General features: G+C 46.9%; 1 protein-coding gene and 1 non-coding gene across 4 annotated transcripts in view; one reads left to right on the plus strand and one right to left on the minus strand.

Annotated features, from left to right (window-relative positions):
• The window catches only part of muc13b (mucin 13b, cell surface associated), a 138,556-nt gene that overhangs the window by 43,379 nt on the left and 68,866 nt on the right, over nucleotides 1-26,311 (minus strand). For all 3 annotated transcript variants that reach the window (XM_072487228.1, XM_072487230.1, XM_072487229.1), the window contains exons 2-5: nucleotides 24,984-25,691; nucleotides 21,100-21,213; nucleotides 17,909-18,018; nucleotides 14,365-14,423 (exon numbers count right to left, since the gene is read on the minus strand). In XM_072487228.1, the coding sequence (XP_072343329.1) occupies nucleotides 14,365-14,423; nucleotides 17,909-18,018; nucleotides 21,100-21,213; nucleotides 24,984-25,691 (991 nt within the window). The remainder of the gene's footprint in view (nucleotides 1-14,364; nucleotides 14,424-17,908; nucleotides 18,019-21,099; nucleotides 21,214-24,983; nucleotides 25,692-26,311) is intronic.
• Nucleotides 21,825-22,023, plus strand: LOC140398765 (U2 spliceosomal RNA). The gene has a single exon (XR_011937548.1). It is a non-coding gene; the product is annotated as a U2 spliceosomal RNA (small nuclear RNA).

Here is a 26,311-nt window from a genome sequence, read left to right on the forward strand (position 1 = left end):
CCTTCTCACCCTCGGAGTCCCTCGCGCCCACACAAACCCCATTATACTCCTGTTAACCTGCCTGAAAAAAGCCTTTGGGATAAACACGGGGAGGCACTGGAACAGGAACAAAAACCTTGGGAGCACCGTCATTTTGATTGACTGCACCCTACCCGCCAGGACAGCGGCAACGCGTCCCACCTCTTGAACTCCTCCTCCATTTGCTCCACCAGCCTTGTAAAGTTAAGCCTATGCAGGGCCCCCCAGCTCCTGGCCACCTGGACCCCCAAATATCTGAAGCTCCTCTCCGCCCTTATTAGTGGGAGCTCGCCACTCCCCCTCTCCTGGTCCCCTAGCTGAACTACGAACAGCTTGCTCTTCCCCATATTGAGCTTGTATCCCGAAAAGTCCCCGAATTCCTTAAGGATCCTTATTACCTCTGGCATTTCTCCCACCGGGTCCACCACATACAGCAGCAGGTCGTCCGCATAAAGCGACACCCTGTGCTCCTCCCCACCCCGCACCAACCCCCTCCAGTTCCTCGACTCTCTCAGTGCCATAGCCAGGGGTTCAATCGCCAATATGTAGATGACACATTTGAATCTGCAGTTGCATGCTAGAGCCTCTTTACTTGAATGTGCTCCATCCCACACTCCAATTCACCATTGAAATGGAACAATCTAACCAACTCCCTTTACTCAATATGCTAGTTTGAAACCCACTCATTGGTTCTATACTACTATCTATGACAAGCTTATCTTCTCAGGCCAATATACACTGTGGAACTCCTAAAGCTCCACATGCTAGAAGATTGATCTTATCCGCAACCTCCTAAACAGCGCTCAAGACATTTGCTTACCATGCGAGCTTGGTACATGAAATAGGGTGCATGAAAACTAGCCTGCAGAATAATGGCTACACCGGTTAGATCATTGTTTGCTGTGTATTGCCTGTATTCATGAATAGGCCCAAGGCTGCCTGAAAAATTCCCAGCATACCTCAAATTACCCTGGTTAGAGCACGGGTGAAGATAACAGTTTCATGCCACAAGTGTGGCTACCATCAAGCCAAAAAGATGCTCTGCCCACCATGGGAATGAGGGATAAGGTATAAGAATTGCAGTGCCTGCGTGCTTGAAAGATTTGGTTAAGCTGGAAGCAGAATTGGCTTCATTACTAAAATGTGTGATGCCAGTGACTGGCAGGTCATATCAAACAACATGTACCTTCAGCTATTCGCAAAAGGCAGAGTACATTTACTGACTGTACAAACCATGCTTGCAAAACCCAGAGCATTATGGCTCATAACTTCCTTGGGGCATTGCCACTCCATAGCAACTTACCTCCACTTGAAATGGAACGCGCCTGTGTTCCCTGTCCTTCCTGACTCAGGCCAGGTGAGACTGAAGAAGGGAAACACACCTCCGGCTCCAGCATCAAAGTGTAAAAGAAGCGGAGTGAAGGAGGACACACCGTCTTTTAACACCACTAGCTTCAGTAAAGCAGGTGAGTTTAAAGGTCAAATTTAAAGGGAGATGGTAAGTTCCTAAGGTAATTTCTTTTTAATTTAAAAAAATAAATTTAGAGTACCCAATTAATTTTTTCCAATTAAGGGGCAATTTAGCGTGGCCAATCCACCTACCCTGTATATCTTTGGGATGCGGGGTCGAAACCCACGCAAGCATGGGGAGAATGTGCAAACTCCACACGGACAGTGACCCAGAGCCAGGATCGAACCTGAGACCTTGGCGCCGTGAGACAGCAGTGCTAACCACTGCGCCACCGTGCTGCCCTTTTCTATGGTAAATTAATGGGATGTTGGAGTGTGAGTTCCGAACACTGGCTCGGGAAGGGGGGGGGGGGGGGGGGAGGGGGTTGTGTCTGGGGCTCTGGGGTGTTCTGTGTTAAGTAATGGGTTAAGAGACATTCCAATTAGTTGTCTCATTTATGTTAAGTATCCAATAATTGACACTGATATGTAAAGGGGCTTCAGGTGGCCTTTGTGTCAGGGGATGTGATGTTAGAGTTTTGTGCAGAGTCTGTTAAAGTGAAATAAATGTGTTGGTGAAAAGGAGCAGAACTTTTGACTCTTTATACAACAGCAGCTAAACGTCTAACAAATGGTAGCAGAGGATGGTTGCTGTGCAAATGTGAAGGATTGAAAGATACAACGTTTCCAGACCAAACCGAGGAGTGAGTGAGAAGAAAAAAAAACAAAGATACATGGCTGAACCTAGGATAAAGATGGCCGGATATGACTATCCCCCCTCATTTTCTGAAAGGGGATCGTATAACCAATGGAGAAATGCCGTAGGTATGTGGACTAAGGTAACTGCCTTGGGAAAGAGAAAACAAGGTATGGTATTGGCTCTTTCTCTACCTTATGACAGTAAAATCCGGAGCAAAATGTTTTCTGAGCTGGAATTGGAAGAGTTAGACTCAGAAGTAGGTCTGCAGACTCTATTACGTTATATGGATAATATTTATAAGAAGGATTTTGATAGGTTCTGGAAAATAGAGGATTTCTCAATTGAAGACTATATAATGAAATTTGGCAGACTATATAAAAGGCTGCAGAAATACAACCTGGAATTTCCACAGTCTGTGTTGGCCTTTAAATTACTTGACTGCGTTAGAGTGAGCAACTTTTGACTCTTTATACAACAGCTGGCCAAACTTCTAACATTCTGGAGGCTCATTCTGGGCATTTAGAATAGTTACGCTGAAGTTACAAATGCTTTTTTTCAGAGTAACTATGAGGGTAGAGCTTGCAGAACCATCCAAAGTTAGCAATTTAAATCACTTTGTCAGATGGTTCCCAGAACAGTGCAATCTTCCAGAGGAGCTTCGAGCTTCCGCACAATTGCCAGGTAAACCATTATGTGGGAACTTCCAAGAGGGATTTCCCAGAGCACCTTTGGGATACCCCCCACCACTAAATGCGACACCGGGGAACCAGGAAATTATGGCCTAATGTCCAACATTTGACAGGATTCTGCGATTGGGCAGCACTTGCTGAGCAGTCCTGAGTGTGCCAAGAATGACACGAAAAATCAATTTAAGATAGTCAGTTGGGGTTGCAAGAGAGACATTTATTCCATACACAGTACTCTGCAGGGCAAAATAATATCTGCAGACATTGCATCTTTCTAGAATAAACGCATAGGGGGAGCAATAGCTTTATGGTGCATTTGCCATGGCACCATAAAGAACTAATCTGACAACCAATCAGTAACCCTTTTCTCATGCAGTATAAATTGTTGTTTCCTTTGAAATTTGGTAGTCTAGTGTCTGTCTTTTTTTAAAATAAATTTAGAGTATCCAATTCATTTTTTCAATTAAGTGGTAATTTAGCTTGGCCAATCCACCTACCCTGCACTTCTTTTGGGTTGTGGGGGTGAAATCCACACAAACAGAGGGAGAATGTGCAAACTCCACACGGACAGTGACCCAGAGCCGCGATCGAACCTGGGACCTGGGCGTCGTGAGGCCGCAGTGCTACCCACTGTGCCACCGTGCTGCCCTTTCTAGTGTCTGTCTTAATGACTGCAGGATGAAAAGCCTCAACAGGATGTCTCTTTCTTCTAGCAAGAGTCAAGCGACTATTAATTCTTTCAGTAAGCAATGGGGATTTCAAACTCCACTTTAAATGTTAACCGTCTCGTAATGTCAGAATTTACCAACTTGAAACTCTTCTGGAAACCATAGACCTTCATAACCGGAATGCAAACGGAGGACTTTCTCGGAAGTCACTACAAGAGTCAGCGCTGGGGATGCTTGGAAAACACTTCAAAGGTAAAGCAGGAAGGGTAGGAAAAAAGAGCCAGGTTTACCCTGAGAATGCAACACCACCGCCTCTCCCCCCCCCCCCCCCCCCCCCCCCCCCCAACCACCACCACCAATTGGGTTGGAAGGGAAATGAGAAGAGAGAGTGAGAACATGGAGGAAAAACAGAGTGAACACTTCAATAACCATTCACACTTAATTTTCTTGTTCATGGCCTTTTATCATTTTGTGCTTAGATGCAATGGATTGGAGCTCAACAATTGAAGCTGTACCCAGTTTTACATATTGGAAGAAATCTCTTAATTGCATGTTATAGATTTGAAGATGTTTTCGCTCAGTTTTTTTAAAAAAAACATTCCAAAGGGCAATTTAGCATGGCCAATCCACCTACCTGCACATCTTTGGGTTGTGGGGTGAGACCCTTGCAGACACGGGGAGAATATGTAGACTCCATATGGACAATGACCCAGGATCGAACCCGGGTCCTCAGTGCTGTGAGGAAACAGTGCTAAGCACTGTGCCATTATGCAACCCCATTTTTGCCCAGTTTATAAATTGCTGGCATTTCTGACTACCATCACTTGATTATCATAGAATTTACAGTGCAGAAGGAGGCCATTCGGCCCATCGAGTCTGCACCGACTCTTGGAAAGAGCACCCTACCCAAGGTCACCACCTCCACCCTATCCCCATAACCCAGTAACCCCACCCAACACTAAGGGAAATTTTGGACACTAAGGGCAATTTATCATGGCCAATCCACCCAACCTGCACATCTTTGGACTGTGGGAGGAAACCGGAGCACCCGGAGGAAACCCACGCACACACGGGGAGGATGTGCAGACTCCGCACAGACAGTGACCCAAGCCGGAATCGAACCTGGGACCCTGGAGCTGTGAAGCAATTGTGCTAACCACTATGCTGCCGTGCTGCCCACTGATGTGGCAGGCCACACCTGGACAATTTTCCACATTGCCAGGTAGATGTCCGTGCGCTGTACTGCAACAGCTTGGCTTAGGAACATGACACGTTCTGGCCAAGCTGCTCCAGTACAGATACAATACTGGCATCTATATAGCAATGTGGAACCAGGTGTGTCTTGTACACAAAAAGCAGGACAAATCCAACCCAACCAATTACTGCCCCAACAGTCTACTCTTGATCATCAGTAAAGTGATGGAATGGGTCATGAACAGTGGAATCAAGCAGCTCTTGCTTACCAATAAAACGCTCACTGATGCTCAGTTCATGTTTTGCTAGGGCAAAAAAAGAGTTGAATTCCAGAGTGACTGCTCTTGACATCAAGGCAGCATTTGAAAGAATATGGCATCATGGAGCCCCATCAAAACTGGAGACAATGGGAATCAGGCAGAAAACTCTCCACTTGTTAGAGTCATACCTGGCACAAAGGAAAATGGTTGTGCCTGTTGGAGGTCAATCATCTCAGCTCCAGGACATCACTCAGGGTAGTGTCGTAGGCCCAACCATCTGAGCCTGCTTCATCAATGACCTTCCTTCCATCATCAAGTCAGAAGTGGGGATATTCACTAATGATTACATAATGTTCAGCCTCCTCAGATACTGAAGCAGCCCATATCCAAATGCAGCAAGACCTGGACAATATCAGACTTGGGCTGACAGTCGGAAAGCAACATTCATTTATTAAAAAAAATATATATTTTATTCAAGATTTTTTGGCCAAACATAACAGTACGTAGTGTTTCTTTTAAACAACAATAAAGCAATATAAATAACAGCGGCCAGTTTTAAACAAATAAATAAATAATATATGAACAGAAACGAAAACCAAACTAAATGGCAACTGCCTGGTCAAAAATAAATACTCTCCAAAGATACAATCCAACAGTCCAATATACATTACCTAAAACAAGTGCCTATACATATACAATAACATCCCTGAGAGTCCGTCCGATTCCTCCCCCCCCCCTCCCCCCTGGGTTGCTGCTGTTGTCTTCTTCTTTTCCATTCCCTCTATCTTTCTGTGAGGTAGTCGACGAACGGTTGCCACCGCCTGGTGAACCCTTGAGCCGAACCCCTTAGTACGAACTTAATCCGTTCTAACTTTATAAACCCTGCCATGTCGTTTATCCAGATCTCCACACCCGGGGGTTTGGCTTCCTTCCACATTAACAATATCCTGCGCCGGGCTACTAGGGACGCAAAGGCCAAAACATCAGCCTCTCTCGCCTCCGGCTCTTCTGCAACCCCAAATATAGCCAACCCCCAGCTTGGTTCGACCTGGACCCCCACCACCTTCGAAAGCACCTTTGCCACCCCCACCCAAAACCCCTGTCGTGCCGGGCATGACCAGAACATGTGGGTGTGATTCGCTGGGCTTCTCGAGCATCTCGCACACCTATCCTCTACCCCAAAAAATTTACTGAGCCGTGCTCCAGTCATATGCGCCCTGTGTAACACCTTAAATTGTATCAGGCTTAGCCTGGCACACGAGGACGATGAGTTTACCCTACGTAGGGCATCAGCCCACAGCCCCTCCTCAATCTCCTCCCCCAGCTCTTCTTCCCATTTCCCTTTCAGCTCATCTACCATGATCTCCCCCTCGTCCCTCATTTCCCTATATATGTCCAACACCTTACCACCCCCACCCATGTCTCTGAGATCACTCTATCCTGCACCTCCTGCGTCGGGAGCTGCGGGAATTCCCTCACCTGTTGCCTCGCAAAAGCCCTCAGTTGCATATACCGAAATGCATTCCCTTGGGGCAACCCATATTTTTCCATCAGCGCTCCCAGACTCACAAACGTCCCATCTACAAACAGATCTCTCAATTGTGCTACCCCTGCTCTTTGCCATGCTCCAAATCCCCCATCCATTCTCCCCGGAACAAACCTATGGTTATTTCTTATTGGGGACCGCACCGAGGCTCCCGTCTTTCCCCTATGCCGTCTCCACTGCCCCCAAATCTTCAATGTAGCCACCACCACCGGGCTTGTGGTGTATTTCTTCGGTGAGAACGGCAACGGTGCCGTCACCATAGCTTGTAGGCTAGTCCCACTGCAGGACGCCCTCTCCAATCTCTTCCACGCCGCTCCCTCCTCTTCTCCCATCCACTTACACACCATTGAAATATTGGCGGCCCAGTAGTACTCACTTAGGCTCGGTAGTGCCAGCTCCCCCTGTCCCTACTACGCTGCAAAAATCCCCTCCTCACTCTCGGGGTCTTCCCGGCCCACACAAAACTCATAATACTCTTCTCGATTCTTTTGAAAAATGCCTTCGTGACCCCACCACCGGGAGGCACTGAAACACAAAAAGGAATCTCGGGAGGACCACCATTTTAACCGCCTGCACCCTCCCTGCCAGTGACAGGGACACCATGTCCCATCTCTTAAAGTCCTCCTCCATCTGTTCCACCAACCGCGTTAAATTAAGCCTATGTAATGTACCCCAATTCTTGGCTATCTGGATCCCCAAGTACCGAAAGTCCCTTGTTACCTTCCTCAACGGTAAATCCTCTATTTCTCTGCTCTGCTCCCCTGGATGCACCACAAACAACTCACTTTTCCCCATGTTCAATTTATACCCTGAAAATTCCCCAAACTCCCCAAGTATCCGCATTATCTCTGGCATCCCCTCCGCCGGGTCCGCCACATATAGCAACAAATCATCCGCATACAGAGATACCCGGTGTTCTTCTCCTCTCCTGAGTACTCCCCTCCACTTCCTGGAACCCCTCAATGCTATGGCCAGGGGCTCAATCGCCAGTGCAAACAATAACGGGGACAGAGGACATCCCTGCCTCGTCCCTCTATGGAGCCGAAAATAATCAGACCCCCGTCCATTCGTGACCACGCTCGCCATTGGGGCCCTATACAGCAACTGTACCCATCTGATATACCCATCTCCAAAGCCAAATCTCTTCAGAACCTCCCACAAATAATCCCACTCCACTCTATCAAATGCTTTCTCGGCACCCATCGCCACCACTATCTCCGCTTCCCCCTCTGGTGGGGGCATCATCATTACGCCTAGCAGCCTCCGTATATTTGTATTCAGCTGTCTCCCCTTCACAAACCCAGTTTGGTCCTCATGAACCACCCCCGGGACACAATCCTCTATCCTCGTTGCCATTACCTTGGCCAGAATCTTAGCGTCCACATTCAGGAGGGAAATAGGCCTATAGGACCCGCATTGCAGCGGGTCTTTTTCCTTCTTTAGGAGGAGCGATATCGTTGCCTCTGACATAGTTGGGGGCAGCTGCCCCCTTTCCCTCGCCTCATTAAAGGTTCTCATCAGTAGCGGGGCCAGCAAGTCCATATATTTCCTATAGAATTCAACTGGGAATCCGTCTGGTCCCGGGGCCTTCCCCGCCTGCATGCTCCCAATCCCTTTCACTACTTCCTCCGTCTCAATCTGTGCTCCCAGTCCCGCCCTCTCCTGCTCCTCCACCTTAGGAAATTCCAGCTGATCCAGAAAGCACATCATTCTCTCCTTCCCATCCGGGGGCTGAGCTTCATATAATCTTTCATAAAATGCCTTGAACACTCCATTCACTCTCTCCGCTCCCCGCTCCATCTCTCCCTCCTCATCTCTCACCCCCCCTATCTCCCTCGCTGCTCCCCTTTTCCTCAGTTGGTGGGCCAGCAACCTGCTCGCCTTCGCCCCATATTCGTACTGTACACCCTGTGCCTTCCTCCATTGTGCCTCTGCATTACCCGTAGTCAACAAGTCAAATTCTACATGTAGCCTTTGCCTTTCCCTGTACAATCCCTCCTCCGGTGCCTCCGCATATTGTCTGTCCACCCTCAGAAGTTCTTTCAACAACCGCTCCCTTTCCCTACCCTCCTGCTCTCCTTTATGTGCCCTAATAGATATCAGCTCCCCTCTAACCACTGCCTTCAGCGCCTCCCAGACCACTCCCACCTGAACCTCCCCATTATCATTGAGTTCCAAGTACCTTTCAATACACCCCCTCACCCTTAAACACCCCCCCTCATCTGCCAATAATCCCATGTCCATTCTCCAGGGTGGACGCTGTTCTTTTTCCTCCCCAATCTCCAGGTCCACCCAATGTGGAGCGTGATCCGAAATAGCTATAGCCGTGTACTCCGTCCCCGTCACCTTCGGGATCAGTGCTCTTCCCAAAACAAAAAAGTCTATCCGTGAATAAACTTTGTGGACATAGGAGAAAAACGAAAACTCCTTACTCCTAGGTCTACTAAATCTCCAGGGGTCTACTCCTCCCATCTGCTCCATAAAGTCCTTCAGCACCCTAGCTGCAGCCGGCCTCCTTCCGGTCCTGGACCTCGACCTGTCCAGCCCTGGGTCCAGCACCGTATTAAAATCTCCACCCATGACCAACTTCCCCACCTCTAGGTCCGGGATACGTCCTAACATACGCCTCATAAAGTTGGCATCATCCCAGTTCGGGGCATATACGTTCACTAAGACCACCGCCTCCGCTTGCAATTTGCCACTCACCATCACGTATCTGCCCCCACTATCTGCCACTATGGTCTTTGCCTCAAACATTACCCGCTTCCCCACTAGTATAGCCACCCCCCTGTTTTTTGCGTCTAGCCCCGAATGAAACACCTGCCCCACCCATCCTTTGCGTAGTCTGACCTGGTCTATCAGTTTCAGATGCGTCTCCTGCAGCATAACCACATCTGCCTTAAGTTTCTTTAGGTGTGCGAGTACCCGTGCCCTCTTTATCGGCCCGTTCAGCCCTCTCACATTCCACGTGATCAGCCGGGTTGGGGGGCTCTTTACTAACCCCCCCCCCCCTGTCGACTAGCCATCTAACCCCCCCCCCCTGTCGACAATCCAGCTCCTCACCCGGTTCCCACGTAGCTGTATCTCCCCCCAACGGCGCCCTCCCGCCCCGACCACCCCACCCCATACCAGCTCCCCCTTCTCCCCAGCAGCAGCAACCCAGTTAACCCCCCCCCCCCCCGCTAGATCCCTCACTAGCGTAATTGCACCCCCCATGTTGCTCCCAGAAGTCAGCAAACTCTGTCCGACCTCGGCTTCCCCCCGTGACCTCGGCTCCCACTGTGCGAGGCCCCCTCCTTCCTGCTTCTCTGTTCCCGCCATGATTACCATAGCGCGGGAACAAAGCCCGCGCTTCCCATTTGGCCCCGCCCCCAATGGCCGGCGCCCCCAGCTCCTCCTCCTCCCTCCCCCACAACATGGGGAAGAGAGAAAAGTTACAGGGTCGCAGGATTAACAACTTGGGAAATCATCTCTTCCCCCTTTTCCCCCTCTTCACCCCACATATTCGCCCCACCACTTTGTCCCAAACGTTCTTTTTCTAGCCCGCTTATTCCAGTTTCTCCTCGACAATAAATGTCCACGCCTCTTCTGCCGTTTCAAAGTAGTGGTGTTTCCCTTGATGTGTGACTCAGTCTTGCCGGCTGCAGCATTCCAAATTTAACCTTCCTTTTGTGCAGCACCGCCTTGGCCCGATTAAAGCTTGCCCTCCTTCTCGCCACCTCCGCACTCCAATCTTGATATACGCGGATCACCGCGTTCTCCCACCTACTGCTCCGGGTTTTCTTTGCCCATCTGAGGACCATCTCTCTGTCCTTATATCGGAGAAATCTCACCACTATGGCTCGAGGAATTTCTCCAGCCCTCGGTCTTCGCGCCATAACTCGATAGGCTCCCTCCACCTCCAACGGGCCCGTCAGGGCCTCCGATCCCATTAACAAGTGCAGCATCGTGCTCACATATGCCCCGACGTCCGCCCCTTCTGCACCTTCGGGAAGACCAAGAATCCTTAAATTCTTCCTCCTCGCATTATTCTCCAGCACCTCCAGCCTTTCCACACACCTTTTGTGCTGTGCCTCGTGCATCTCTGTCTTCACCACCAGGCCCTGTATGTCGTCCTCATTCTCAGCAGCCTTTGCCTTCACGACCCGAAGCTCCTGCTCCTGGGTCTTTTGCTCCTCCTTTAGCCCTTCAATCGCCTGTAATATCGGGGCCAACAGCTCCTTCTTCATCTCCTTTTTAAGTTCTTCCACGCAACGCCGCAGGAACTCTTGTTGGTCAGGGCCCCATATTAAACTGCCTCCTTCCGACGCCATCTTGCTTTGTGCCTGCCTTCCTGGCCGCTGCTTTAGAGGATCCACCGCAATCCGGCCACTTTCCTCTCCTTTTTCCATCCGTGTCCAGGGGGGATTCCCTTATGGTTTACCGCACAGTGTTTTTAGCCGTTAAAATTGCCGTTGGGGCTCCTATTAAGAGCCCAAAAGTCCTTTCCACCGGGAGCTGCTGAAACGTGCGACTTAGCTGGTCATCGCCGCACCCGGAAGTCCGGAAAGCAACATTCATGCCACACAAGTGCCAAGCAATGACCATCTCCAAACAGAGAATCTAACCATTCCCCCTTGACATTCAATGGCATTACCATTGCTGAATCCCCCACTATCATGGTGAGGGTTACCATGGACCAGAACTGGACCAGCCATCTAAATATTGTGGCTACATGAGCAGGTCAGAGGCTAAGAATCCTACAGAGAGCAACTGAAACCAAAAAGTGTGTCCACAATTGCCAAAGCACAAGTCAGGAATGTGATGGAATAATCTTCCCTAGCTTGCATGAGTGCAACACTCAAGAAGCTTGACACTATCTAGGACAAAGCAGCCCGCTTGCTTGGCATCCCTTCCGCAAACATTCACTCCCTCCATCACCGATGCACAGTAGATGTGTATATCATCAACAAAAGGAACTCACCAAGAATCCTTAGACAGCAGCTTCCAGACCCACAACCACTACCATCTAAGATGACAAGGGCATCAGATACATGGGAACACCACCATCTGGAGGTTCCCCTCCAAACCACACACCATCCGGACTTGGATATATATCGACATTCCTTCACTGTCGCTGGGTCAAAATCCTGAAACTCCATCCCTAACAACATTGTACCTACACTACATGGGCTGCAGATGTTCAAGAAGATTACTCGTCCCCACCTTCTCAAGGGCACTTATGGATGGGCAATGAAGGCTGGCCTAGCCTTCGAATCCTTTGAATGAATAAAATAAATACAGTGTTTTTTCCTTATTTTAAATACATTTAGAGTACCAATTCATTTTTTTCTAATTAAGGGCCAATTTAGCGTGGCCAATCCATCTACCCTGCACATCTTTGGGTTGTGGGGGCGAAACCCACACAAACACGGGGAAAATGTGCAAACTCCACACGGACAGTGACCCAGAGCCGGGATCGAACCTGGGACCTCGGCACCGTGAGGCAGCAGGGCTAACCCACTGCGCCACCGTGCTGCCCCTGTACTGGATATTCTTGCACCAATGAACACATCCTTGGTTTGAGCCAATTTTACCATCATTCTCCCTTAAGCAGTGCAAATCTTTAACAATCTTAAAAGTCATTCATCCTGCACTACCACAAGTTTCACTCAATGTCTGGGAACAGCTCCAACCTTCTCTGGAGATGGCAATTCTGAGGCAGTGCAGTTGTGGTCCAAAATAGATTTTAGTCGCAACTCCACCGTACCAAAAGAAAAGAAAATCTACTGAAAACCAGAAGCTGCTCGTGAGTTTACATTTAAACTCAAAACATTATTCAAAGCAAATGGAGCAGTCAGTTGAAAACAAATGGACAGCGACACTTCTATGTACAAGCAGATGGAGAGGGAAGGCACCATGAATTGAAAGCCTGAGTTTCCGATCCTTCCTCATGCACAAAAGAACTGTTATTTTGACATTTTGCGCAGTTTTCATTACCACCTACATATAATGCCAAGTGTACAATTCTTCCATTTACAAGGCGAGGTGAGCTGCCTAAACATGTATACTTTCCAGAATTCTCCACATACTCAACTTAAAATCACCGGCAATCAGCTGTGCCCAAACTGCGACTTGACAGTCTGCAGGCCATTATGTAGTTGGTGCAGCACTGTGGAAGCCTTAATGCTGAGACAATACAAAAACACCCCACATAGATATGCAAATTCACACACTGCCTAAAACAACTGGCCCAAACGGAGTTCACAGAGTTAGCACAGAATCCCTACAGTGCAGAAGGCAGCTATTCGGCCCATCTAGTCTGCACCGACCCTTTGAAAGAGCACCCTACCGTGGCCCAACCCCCCTTTCCTATCCCCGTAATACCGACCTCATTCCAACGTGGTTAATTTCCCCTGTCTCCCCCCCACCCCACTGTTTTATAACACTATCCCTCACTAATATATTCTAGTTACATGCCTAACTTTACAACATGCATCCCACTAAAGCATTTACCACCCCCACTGATTAAGATAAATGGTTGAGATGTTGTAAAACATGGGCACCTCTTCTCAATGGAGGTAAACATAGACCACAAAATTTCTCATCGCCTCCAATGTGCCTTAGGTTGATTGAAGATGAGCGTATTTGAGGACCAGGATCTCCAACCTAGTGGTCATGGTTGGGCAAGATTCTCGGGCCTTTCCGCTGAGTTTCTCGCCACCATTGCCCATCCGGTTCTGTTGCTATCAGTGGGATTTCCCATTGAATCCACCTGCTGGGAAATACACGGTTTGGGTGCGCTGTCAGCAGGACCGGAAGATCCCGCCAGTATGAACAGCCCAGGTCTCAAGAAGCCAACAGCGGGCATCTCGAACCATTGAAGAAGTATCACCAGTGGGGCCTTCACAAATTCCTCCCAATTTGGCAGCAATAAAGGTGGTTGCACGGCAGCATCGTCCCCAAGAGGAGAGTGGAAACGTTGTGGGGATGTCCTCCAAGCATCTCCGAAGGGGTCAAACATCCCCACTAACCCACCCTGACTTGGTGACTGGCCAAAATGAAGATTTATTGGGGAAGGCATCAACCACAGAGGCACATCAGGAGCAGGCAGAGGCAAAGACTGTGTGTCAGAGGGAGTGTGAAAACCTCTGAACAACCCATCGACCCAGCTGTTCAAGCATCACTTGCCCCCATGTGACAAAGTCTGTAAATCGTGATTCGGCCTATCAGCCTTTTCAGAACCCACTGGAGTGGAGAGGAAGCAGATCATTCTTGATCCCGAGGGATTGCCGAAGAGGAGAAGAATACCTTCATTGTTCAACTAACCCTTCCCTGTTCTACATGTTTAAAATAAATGAAACACTACCTACAAACATTATTCTTAACATGTCTGAGGACAATAGCTGTTTGCCTGGAAAAATGCACAGAGGAAAAAACCTTTAAATGTTGAAACTGAACAGGGTGGTGGGGGGGGAAAAAAATCAAAAAATCTCTAAATACATAAGGAATCAGTATTAACTTGCATAATGCACAAACATTCAAGGGTCTTAACTCTGAGCTTCCACAATCGATGGATACTGCAGGGCATTGCACATCTTCTACCCACAGGCTCAGCTTTTGTTGGAACATGATTTGCTTATGTTAGAGCTTATTTTAGTTTGATTGGTCTTGTGAGTTTCTTTTTTATGCTAATTCTGTCCGACAAGAGCCACTTTTGCAAAGTCCGATTTGGTGACCTTGGGGTAACCCCACTTGATGGTCCATCTGAATAGGCTGACGTGCATTTTCAACCGGAATGCAGGATATAGCACATGCTCGGAATTAGCGATTTGAGGTTCTAGATTATAAAGTGTATACTTACGTAAATTTCCGAACAACAGATTTGAAGTAGTCATTGTTGTCTTTGAAGAAACCCTTCATCTAATTACAATGGGGAGAAAACAAAAAGAAATTTGAAGAATTGTGTCAGCATTTCCATCTTTGACTGTAGGAGTAGAACTTTCACAGCCCAACTAATTAGTTTTCAGAGTAATTGCTCAAAGGCAAGGAGGTTTCAGTGTTCCTATGCTGCATATTGTTAAATTGTTACTGCATTAGATAGGGTGGATGTAGGGAAGTTGTTTCCATTAGCAGGGGAGACTAGGACCCGGAGGCACAGCCTTAGAATAAAAGGGAGTCAGTTTAGAACAGAGATGAGGAGAAATTTCTTCAGCCAGAGAGTGGTGGGTCTGTGGAATTCATTGCCACAGAGGGCGGTGGAGGCCGGGACGTTGAGTGTCTTTAAGACAGAAGTTGATAAATTCTTGATTTCTCAAGGAATTAAGGGCTATGGAGAGAGAGCGGGTAAATGGAGTTGAAATCAGCCATGATTGAATGGTGGAGTGGACTCGATGGGCCGAATGACCTTACTTCCACTCCTATGTCTTATGGTCTTATGGTCTTATTTAGTATTAGTGGTGGAAGGCGGGAGTGAAAAGATTGTGAGAAATAAGAAGCTTATGGTTGTGGTCAACTGAGTAGTTCAAGGGGGCAGCACGGTGGCACAGTGGGTTAGCCCTGTTGCCTCACAGCGCCAAGGTCCCAGGTTCGATCCCGGCTCTGGGTCACTGTCCGTGTGGAACATAGAACATAGAAAATACAGCACAGAACAGGCCCTTCGGCCCACGACGTTGTGCCGAACCTTTGTCCTAGATTAATCATAGATTATCATTGAATTTACAGTGCAGAAGGAGGCCATTCGGCCCTATGAGTCTGCACCGGCTCTTGGAAAGAGCACCCTACCCAAACTCAACACCTCCACCCAACACCAAGGGCAATTTGGACATTAAGGGCAATTTATCATTGGCCAATTCACCTAACCCGCACATCTTTGGACTGTGGGAGGAAACCGGAGCACCCGGAGGAAACCCACGCAGACACGGGGAGGACGTGCAGACTCCGCACAGACAGTGACCCAAGCCGGAATCGAACCTGGGACCCTGGAGCTGTGAAGCAATTGTGCTATCCACAATGCTACCGTGCTGCCCTTGAGAACAAATAAATCTACACTATATCATTTTACCGTAATCCATGTACCTATCCAATAGCTGCTTGAAGGTCCCTAATGTTTCCGACTCAACTACTTCCACAGGCAGTGCATTCCGTGCTCCCACTGCTCTCTGGGTAAAGAACCTACCTCTGATATCCCTCCTATGTCTTCCACCTTTCACCTTAAATTTATGTCCCCTTGTAATGGTTTGTTCCACCCGGGGAAAAAGTCTCTGACTGTCTACTCTATCTATTCCCCTGATCATCTTATAAACCTCTATCAAGTCGCCCCTCATCCTTCTCCGTTCTAATGAGAAAAGGCCTAGCACCCTCAACCTTTCCTCGTAAGACCTACTCTCCATTCCAGGCAACATCCTGGTAAATCTTCTTTGCACCTTTTCCAAAGCTTCCACATCCTTCCTAAAATGAGGCGACCAAAACTGTACACAATGTGGAGTTTGCACATTCTCCCTGTGTTTGCGTGGGTTTCGCCCCCACACCCCAGAGATGTGCAGGGTAGGTGGATTGGTCATGTTAAATTGGACCTTAATTGAAAAAAATGAATTGGGTACTCTAAATTTATTTTTTTTAAATAAAATTCCAAGGGGCAGTGCGGTGGCGTAGTGGTTGGCGCTGCTGCCTCACGGTGTTGGGGTCCCGGGTTCAATCGCGGCTCTGGGTCACTGTCTGTGTGGCGTTTGCATATTCTCCCTGTGTGTGCGCGTGGATTTCGCCCCCACGGCGTGGGGATGGGTGGGTGGATTGGCCACATTGAAATGAAGTGGGTACTCGAAATATATAAAAAAATAAAAATTGCACGTGAAAAGCAAGTAAACCAACCTGAACACTTGAGGTCACCCTATTAGTAAAAAAAAATCATGGCAACGTACATTTCTCAGCTTTTCGTAAACACAAAAACGGCCTTCAAAAAAAAAGGCTCCTGTTTCTCTTCCCTATTCAATTCAGCCATGACAACAAAAGGTTCCACCTGTTAATTAAACACGGCTGGTCAGTGGATCAATAGAAAATCCGGCAGGATGTCCCCTTATTGGAGCTTAACTAATTGAGGAGAGGTTAGCCAGCAGGAGCATTTCAACACAATGCCAGGTGCGATTTATTTGTGTTCACGATTCCCTATCTGGGCAGCGCTTTTGGGCAAACCTCAAGTTTTCTGTCATTTTTAAACAAAAAAAATGTATTTTATTACAAACATGTATCAAAACAGGTTACAACACAAACACCCCGCGGGGGAAACATATTCCCCAGCAATCAACTATACAGTCTGTACAAATGTTTCCCCTTTTTCACCTCCCCCCTTCCCTTGTGACGAACAGCTCCTCAAACATGGTCACAAGCACCCCCCACCTTTTCTCAAACGCCTCTGCAGAGCCCCTAAACTCATATTGTATCCTCTCCAACCGCAGGAAGTCGTATTGGTCGCCCAACCAAGTCGCTACCCCCGGTGGCGATGCCTGCCGCCACTCCAGTAAAATTCGCTGCCATGCAATCAGAGAGGTGAAGGCATCAGCCTTCCTCCTCTCCATGAGCTCCGGCTCCTCTGAAACCCCAAATATCGTCCACCTCCTCCTCCACTATCCTGGCTAAGACCGTGAGCACACCCTCTCAGAATCTTCCCAATTTTTCACAACCCCAAAACTTGTGCGCGTGATTCGCTGGCCTCCGCCCTCACCTCTCAAACTCATCTGCTACCCCTGGAAGAACCCACTCATTCTCACCCGAGTCATATGCACCCTGTCACCACCTTATATTGTAACAGGCTCATCCTTGCACAAGAGGAGGTCCCGTTTCCCCTACGCAGTCCATATTCCACAATTGATCACCCCTCCCAACTCCCCTTCTCATTTCTCCTCGCTCTTCACCACTCGCTCGCCTCCCTGTCACCCCAGCCACTTGTATATATCCCCAATTCTTCCCTCTCCTTCCATGTCCGGAAGCAGCAGTTGCTCCAGCAGGGTGTATGCCGGCAACCTAGGGAACCCCCTCCAGATCTTTTGCGTAAAGACCCTAACCTGCAGATACCTGAACTCACTCCCCCCTCTGCAGCTCTACCCTCTCCCTTAGCTCCTCCAGACTGGCGAATCCAAGTTTTCAGTCATGACAAGTAGCCCTGTAACTCACGCTGGAGGACAGGACAGTGATCAGGCTGCAAATCTGGGGTTCTTCTCTAACCATAGAAAGAGATGTGCTACTGGTGACTATACTTTGAAGTTCCATCTCAAAAGGGGATCAATTCTCCATAATCAGAGAATGCCGTTGGACTAATAAACCCAAATTGCAGTGTTGTGCAGGTAGCTGACACATACAACCAAATATGAATTGAGAAAAAAATAGTTAAACTTGATGGATGGTTAACCAACCTCGTTTTCTGTTTTTGTTGCCATTTCATAGAACGCCCTGGAGTATATTTCTTTCAGGTCATCCGTAAAAGTGGCATTTTGTAAGTGCAAAATTCCAGGGAAGATTCTCACTAGAAAGAAAGACGCGGAAATAAAACATTGGCATAATAACCATCTAGCCTGGACAGTTAGTATAAGTATTCAATCACGCCAATTAAAAAGCCATAGGCAAACAGATTGTCTTCCTGAGCTCTGGTCTGAATCCATGAGGAAGAGATAGATTATGAGGTGTGAATTCCTGTTATTGTCATTTTCAGTTTGCCAGCTAACCTTACCCACAAACAGAAAGGAGTAGGAAAATGTTCCACAAATAGATTTTAAAAATACTGAGTTGTTCAATGCAACAGGAAATAATTATCATGCTTAACATCGGTGAAAATGACTGCACAAGGGGGAGAGGGACATATGCAACATACAGGCCCTTCATGGAATGGATAAAATGGAGTTTGTCGGAGATAAGAGACAGAACCATATAATATCTAATAATAATAATCTTTGTTAGTGTTACAAGTAGGCTTACATTAACACTGCAATGACATTACTGTGAAAATTCCTTAGTCGCCACACTTTGGCACCTGTTCAGGTACATTGGGGAGAATTCAGAATGTCCAATTCACCTAACAAGCACGTCTTTCAGAACTTGTGGGAGGAAACCAGGACACCGAGAAACCCACGCAGGCAGAACGTGCAGACTCCGCACCGACAGTGACCTAAGCTGGGAATCGAACCCGGGTCCCTGGTGCTGTGAAGCAACAGTGCTAATTATCGATACAACATTGATATAGCAACTTCCATTTCCTCGTTACCCTGAACGACTTGACAGACATTAATTCCTTTGGAAATGTAGGCAAACGACAGCCAATCTATTTTGGTGGCATTAGTTGAAGATTTATTTTCCAATTAAGGGGCAATTTAGCAAGGCCAATCCACCTACCCTACACTTCTTTGGGTTGTGGGGGTGAGACCCACTCAGACACGGGTAGAATGTGTAAACACCACACGTACAGTGAGCCAGGGCCAGGATCGAACCTGGGTCCTCAGCACCATGAGCCAGCAGTGCTAACCGCTGTGCTACCGTGCCACCCCCAAGCATTAGTTGAAGATAAGGGTTAGGCAGCATACCTGGATTCTGCTGCTGTTCACAAAAAAGTATTGCTTGGAGAACAGGGAGATAGACTCTTCAAGTGAGGCAAAAGTCTAAGTTTAGGACAACGGGCAGGATTTTCCCAGCCCGGGGCCGGGCCGGAGAATCCCCGCAACCAGGCCTCGCCACCCCGACGCCAGCACATGATTCTTCGCAGAGCGGAGAATCAGTGCCACTGGCACCGGCGCATTTGGTGCCGGCGTGATTGGCGCGGTGCCGGTCGCGGGCTGCTGTACACCTGGTTGCAGCTGGCGGGAACTCTCTGCGCAGGGTCGGGAGGCGGCCTGTGGGGGGCGGGGGGGGGGGCTCCGACCCCGGGAGGGGCCTCCGATGGGGCCTGGCCCATGATCGGGGCCCACCGATCGACGGGCTGGCCTCTCGCTCCCCGGGCATATTTTCTTCCGCGCCGGCCCCTGAACTCCCACGCCATGTTGTGTTGGGGCCGGCGCGCTGAGGGAGGCCACCGCGCATGCGCGGATCCCACGGCGCACAGTTCACACTGGGATGGAAGGCTGGAGTGGCGTGAACCGTTCCAGCGCCGCGCTGGCCCCCTGTAGGGGCCAGAATCAGTACTCCCAGTGGCCCGTTCACGCAGTCGTGAAACGCGATAGCGTTTCCAACAGCGTGGGCACTCTGCCGAAATGTGAGAATCCCGCCCAACATCTTTGCAACAGTCCATCAGTAGGTATTGCACAAAAGTATCACCTTACATTGTGCACTCAAGTTTGGAATGGCCGTTAAACCCTCAAAATGCCGAACTCAAAAAAAGGAGAGAGTTCTATAACTGAGTCAAATTCACACTCTAGGTATGAAAACGTATATAATTCAATTCTCAGTATTAATTACAAAATGCGATCAAGACCAGCATGGAGCAGTGTATCTCAAATACACAAGAAAAATGCCAGATTCTAAAGTACAAAAAGGACAGCTGGGCTGGATTCTCTGGTTCCCCCAACCACATGTTTTTCGGTGACGTGGTGCTCGCTGGGCTGGGATTCCCTATTGCCGCTGCTTGTCAATGGGATTTCCCATCGAAGCTACCCGACATTACCAGTGGGCAGGGCTGCACTGCCGGCGGGAAAAGAGAATCTCAATGGCCCGTATCTTTGCAGACAGACTTACCTTATTTAACCCACTTTCACCCGACACAAGTTACTCTTGTCCTGGTCAAAGGAAGAGGGAGGCTTCAATTCCAATGATTCTGTTCCACCACTTACCTTAAATTAGTTTCCATTAGTGCAGGAAGGACAAACACACATAAACCTTTGGACATACCAATAAGATCACAAAGTGGCTTAAAGGAGTCACCCTGGTGAAATACTTTTGTTCTTGCTGATGTATAAATTGACGGCAGTCAGTGGCCAGAAAATGAGTGTATGGATAATTGCTTATTAGTTAGAATCAGCAATTTAATATCCATAATGCAGAGCATTGCAGAACAAATCATAGTAGTAGCTGTCCTACAGCATGCAGGGAGCAAGCTTATGTATCTAGTTGTTTTTTGAAAAGCACATCCAAAGGGCAGCACGGGGATGCAGTGTTTAGCATTGCTGCCTCACGGCGCCGAGGTCCCAGGTTCGATCCCGGCTCTGGGTCACTGTCCGTGTGGAGATTGCACATTCTCCCCGTGTTTGCGTGGGTTTTGCCCCCACAACCCAAAGATGTGCAGGCGAGGTGGATTGACCACGCTAAATTGTCCGTTAATTGGAATAAATGAATTGGTACTCTAAATTTATAAAACAGGACAGCCAAGAGCATGGCAGACACTGCACAACAACACAAGCAAGCAACTCCTCAATGTAAATACATCCTGCTTTACTCCCAATGAGTGAAATCTTAAGCTGCTTTTACATTCGACTCGACTGGGGTATTAGCAAATACCCCAGCTCTCAGCTGCAAGACATCAGATACTAGCTTGGGTCTCATGTAATATAAAAATAGCTTATGTGCATCGAGAGTTTGGTGTGGATGTTATCACAAAACTATAGCATTGATAATTCCTTTTTACCTGCTTGACAGCCAGCAGTGACATCAGAGAACCCAAGGGGACATTGACACTTATACGACATGAAAAGATTCACACATTTACTGCTTGGAGGACAGACTGCAGTTACGCAATGATCTGGAAGTCAAAATAAATAAGCAATATCAACATGTACTATTCGTAGAATAAATCCATAATCATGCAAAGTCACATCTTTATGTTTTCGAACTCAAATAATCAAAAGCTTTGGATTAGAAGAAAAACAGCTTACAAGCATTTATTGCAGGATTTACCAAATGTGATTATAGGGTGGTTCTGTGGATTTTAACAATGGGAATTAAATTTACCTAGGCCTGTGGGCAGCACGGTGGCGCAGTGGTTAGCATTGCTGCCTCACGGCGCCAAGGTCCCAGGTTCGATCCCGGCTCTGGGTCACCGTCCGTGTGCTGTTTGCACATTCTCCCAGTGTTTGGGTGGGTTCCGCCCCCACAACCGAAAATGATGTGCAGGGTAGGTGGATTGGCCACGCTAAAATTGCCCCTTAATATGAAAGAATGAAATGGGTACTCTAAATTTCTATTTAAAAAAATGTACCCAGGCCCATTAGCCCATTGTCAACTTTAGTTACAAGAGCTGATCACAAAATGGATAACAAGAGCAGCAAGGAAATTCTCTTTCATGCTTCAGCAATCGCTTAAATAACAGCTGCGTCATGGTTTTAAAACAGACATTTTTTTAAAAACCACACCATTACTTCTCGGCCTTTTGGCTAAGGTCAAGTGTAGTAGCCTTTTGGCTCAGATCTGGTACGTCTCACTTGTGGGGACCATGAATTGGATTCAATTTGAATTTGAATTGGTTTTTGGAGCAGGGAAGGAGCTGGTTTAGGGGTTTGCCCCTGACCCACACTCTGAGCCATGGCTTTGTAACTCACAAAAAGTAATTAAAAAAAAAAAAATTTTAAATAAAAAAACCACACCATCGCCAATGCAAGAATAAGGCACAATCTGATGACTATTAGACCAAGATAAAAGCAAATTACTGCGGAAGTTGGAATCGGAAAACCCCCCAGAAAATGCTGGAGAATATCGGCATGTCTGACAGCATCTGTGGAGCTAATATTTTGAGTCTTCATCAAAAGCTGACCATTACACCAACTCCAGTTCAGGCTCTTTGCTGCTGATCATACGAGGAGGATATTCTGGTTCCTATTTTCTTTTTTTTTTTTAATTTCCTTTATCAGAATTACAAAGCCAAAGCACAGAGTGGACAGGGGCAAACTCCTAATCCAGCTCCTTGCCTGCTCCAAACACCAATTCACATTGAATCCAATTCATGGTCCCCACAAGAAAGACATACCAGATCCAGGCATTACACCTAACCTCAAGCTCAATCTTAACCAAAAGGCCGAGAAGCGATTCTGGTTCCTATTTTCAACCACACATTTTATCTTCTGCATCTTGAACTTGCTGAACTGAGGCTTGAAACCAAGTCTCTATCCAAAACTTGGGCCAACTCTCTGGTCACATCCTGACATAACCCAAGGACAGGGCTCCTTTTTATAGTGCTTGCAACATTTTACCTGGTGTCATGTGAGAGTACCTTTAAGAAATGGGTGTTTAAGAAATGTACCTTAAGAAATGGGTGTTTTTCAGTGATGTCAGAGTGTGGGTGGAGCTGGACTGTGTCAGCTTTTTACTTTCGTTTTAAGCTGTTTGCTGCAGGGTGTGTTTTAGTTTTGTTTTTAGTGTTGGAGCTGAAGCCAGACAGAGCAGGTGTACTGTTGATCTCTGTGCCATGAAAAGACTATCTCTTGATCATTTGGTGAATTCAGAATTATAAACATTCTCAGTAGTGAATGTAAACCTAATGTGCTTCTGTTAAAAGATGTTTCTTCTGGATGTTGTTTGGGAAGTTATTAAGGATTACTTAGTGTTGTATTCTTTGGGGGTTGTATTTGAATTGATGGTTGCTAAGATGTTCACTGTATGTTTTAAACAGGTTAACTTGAGTTCATAGAATAAACATTGTTTTGCTTCAAAAAAATACTTTTCCATTTCTGCTGTACCACACCTGTAGAGTGGGCCATGTGCTCTCCATACCGCAATCCATTAAATGTTGTGGGTCAGGTGAATTCCATGATACACTTTGGGATTCTCTAAACCCTGGCCCATAACACTAGTCAATTTATTAATAGTGCAAGGTACAACTGGGAATCTCTGAACCATACACAAAATGCAGCTCAACTAATTAATTGTGTAGGAGTTTAACTGCGCAAGCAACATTTTTCCAAGATCACAAGATATCCATCTAAAACACTTTTAAATTTTTTTTCCAATTAAGGGGCAATTTAGCGAGGCCAATCCATCTACCCTCCACTTCTTTGGGTTGTGAGGGTGAGACCCACGCAGACACAGGGAGAATGTGCAAACTCCACACGGACAGTGACCCGGGGTCGGGATCGAACCCGGGTCGTCGCTGCCATGAGATAGCAGTGCTAACCACTGTGCCACCATGCCGCCTATCTTAAATGTATTTATCGAGAGATTACAATGTTTCCCTCACTGTCATACTCCAATTGTTTCTTCAACTGTTCCAGAGACTTTGCCTCCACTAGTCTAGCAGTTTACTTCCACATGCTGTTTGAATAATTTACTGATAGCTGTCTGGATAAATAAGTTTAAGATGGAAAACCTCTGCTTTTGCAGTAATTCTCCAACACAATTGATTAGTTGACCTGCATTTTGTGTGTAGTCAGAGATTCCCAGTTGTACTTGCGCTATTAGGAAGTTGACCAGGTAAAATCTTACCAAGTAAGAACCACACCCTTGAGTTATGTCAGCATGTGGCCAGAGATTTGGCCCAAGTGGGGAAAGAAATAACCTTGGAGCATAAAATTAAATAGCTTTACTGGACAAGATGGAAAGCAGAGGTTTTTAGATCTGTAAATAAATCAGATGCTTATTTATACAACATAAACTATTTCACAGCAGTAGCCATCACAAGCACTTGATGGAAAATTCCACTTTCCATTAGGTCCTAAACAAGATTAGTTTATGAAAACAAAATGCCAATGTCTCCTTCATTCTTTATTGACCTCTGATTTTCTTAATATTCACAAGATAAGAACGATTTTCTGGGCGGCGCGGTGGTTAGCACTGCTGCCTCACGGCCCCGAGTTCCAGGTTCGATCCTGGCCCTGGGTCACTGTCCATGTGGAGTTTGCACATTCTCCCAGTGTTTGCATGGGTTTCGCCCCCACAACCCAAAGATGTGTAGGGTTGGGGGATTGGCCACGCTAAATTGCCCCTTAATTGGAAAAAATTATTTAGGGTTAGGGTACTCTAAATTTATTTTTATAAACATTGACTTTCTAATCACTTTTCTCGAGATATTGTCCCTATTCACCCCTTCCCATCAAGTTTGCTTTTCCTAGATTTAACTTTAAACCAGGAAACTGGGACAGTTCTTATTCCAAATAGACTCTATATTCAGGTTTTACCTGGCAAAAAGTTGATGATTGCTCACACACCTTACCAGTAACGTTTTCACCACAACTCGGATATTTACTATACACCGAGTAGACATTAAGGTCATTATGACTGACATGATTCAAGGTCAAATCAAAATAAATGTGAACTTTGAGAACACCAACACCTGACTGGAGGAAGTTCTAATCAACAATGAGCTATGCCAATAAAGAAATTTTAAGTCCATCTTACGTATAGTTATCTGGCAGGTCCTTGGGCCCTCAACGCTGCCATGTGTAATGCATGTCATCCAAAGAGCCAATCATTGCGAACACTAATGAAGTGCACTGAAATGCTAACCTCAAATTAATCAGTCTACTTTCTATCAAAATTAAGCAAAGCCGTTTATTACACTTGAGAAAAATATTTGCATTTTACCTGCAGCCGGTGTTGCCGAGGTCTTTGGAGACTGTGCTGTGGACCAAGTAGAGTTGGAAACTTCTGTACTGTGAGTCATCGCCTCATTTGTAGCATTCATTGGGATTGTAGCAGTCACTGACACTGTCGCATTTATACTGGTTTCAATCGTTGAAGATGTGCTGGTTGATGTAACGTTTGGCGTAACCACCGCCGAAGTTTCATTTGTGGAACCTCCTGTTGACACAGTAACGTTCACATCTCCACTCGTAGCTGGTATGCTGGTCGATGCATTCTGAGGTGTTGGAGCAATGGTGGTGTGATCCAGTGTTGCAGTTTGGGTGAAATTCGATGTCGTGTTGGTTGGCATCTCGGTTGTGGCCACCATTTGTGGAGTCTCTGGTAGTGTAGCTGTAACAGGAGAACCTGTGGTGATAAGTGTTGCATTTGAAAGCGCGGTTTGCATTTCAGTGGTACTCGCATTTTTCTCAGTCGACGAGGATGTAACACTGGGCATTGAAATATCTGGGGTGCTTGTTGAAAGGCTTGTATTGGATATCATAACAGTGGATGACATGGAATTTCCCTCAGGGCCAGAAGTCGTTGAGGTGGTGCTTTCATTCAGCACATTTTGTTCTGATGTCTGAAGTGTTTGTAATCCCCCTACTGCAGTGGAATTTGAAGATAGCATAGTCGTCACAGGAGTCAGTTCTGTGGTATTTGCTCTTTCTGAAAGAAATAGTTATTCACATCATTGGAAAATATTTTACAATTTCGAAACCATACAACCCCTGCAGAAAGCCAGTCATTTCGGAGGTAAACGGAAAAAAGACTTCATCAGTGGACCTTTCAGCTCACTTCCTAAAACCAATTAAGTACTCGCTGAAGTTAATGTAGGCACACAAAAAAGTTTTATTCAGTGAGATTTATATACATCTTTTAGTTCATCGCTACTTGATAGCTTTTTGATGTGGTTGCTACTTGTAATGGTCTAGAAAAAAATCTGCAAGTGCAGAATGGTGCAGGGCAACACGGTGGCACAGTGATTATCACTGCTGGGTGCTGGGCGCCGAGGTCCCAGGTTCGATCCCGGCTCTACGTCACTGTCCATGTGGAGTTTGCACATTTTCCCCGTGTTTGCGTGGTTCGTTTTTGTTAAGAGATTTTGCAGTTGTAGTGATTAACTCTCAGCATTCAACATTATTATCTGCGAAACCACCTTCTAGCATCTGCATATAGGCATTTAAACACAGAAACTCAGATGTTGTCACCAGTGATTTCTTACTCTTCTACAGGATACTGTTACACCGTTGAACCGATGAGAACATCCTTTTTAAGGCTACAATCCC

Source organism: Scyliorhinus torazame, chromosome 21 (genome assembly GCF_047496885.1).
Source record: "Scyliorhinus torazame isolate Kashiwa2021f chromosome 21, sScyTor2.1, whole genome shotgun sequence".
Taxonomy (NCBI): Eukaryota; Metazoa; Chordata; class Chondrichthyes; order Carcharhiniformes; family Scyliorhinidae; genus Scyliorhinus; species Scyliorhinus torazame.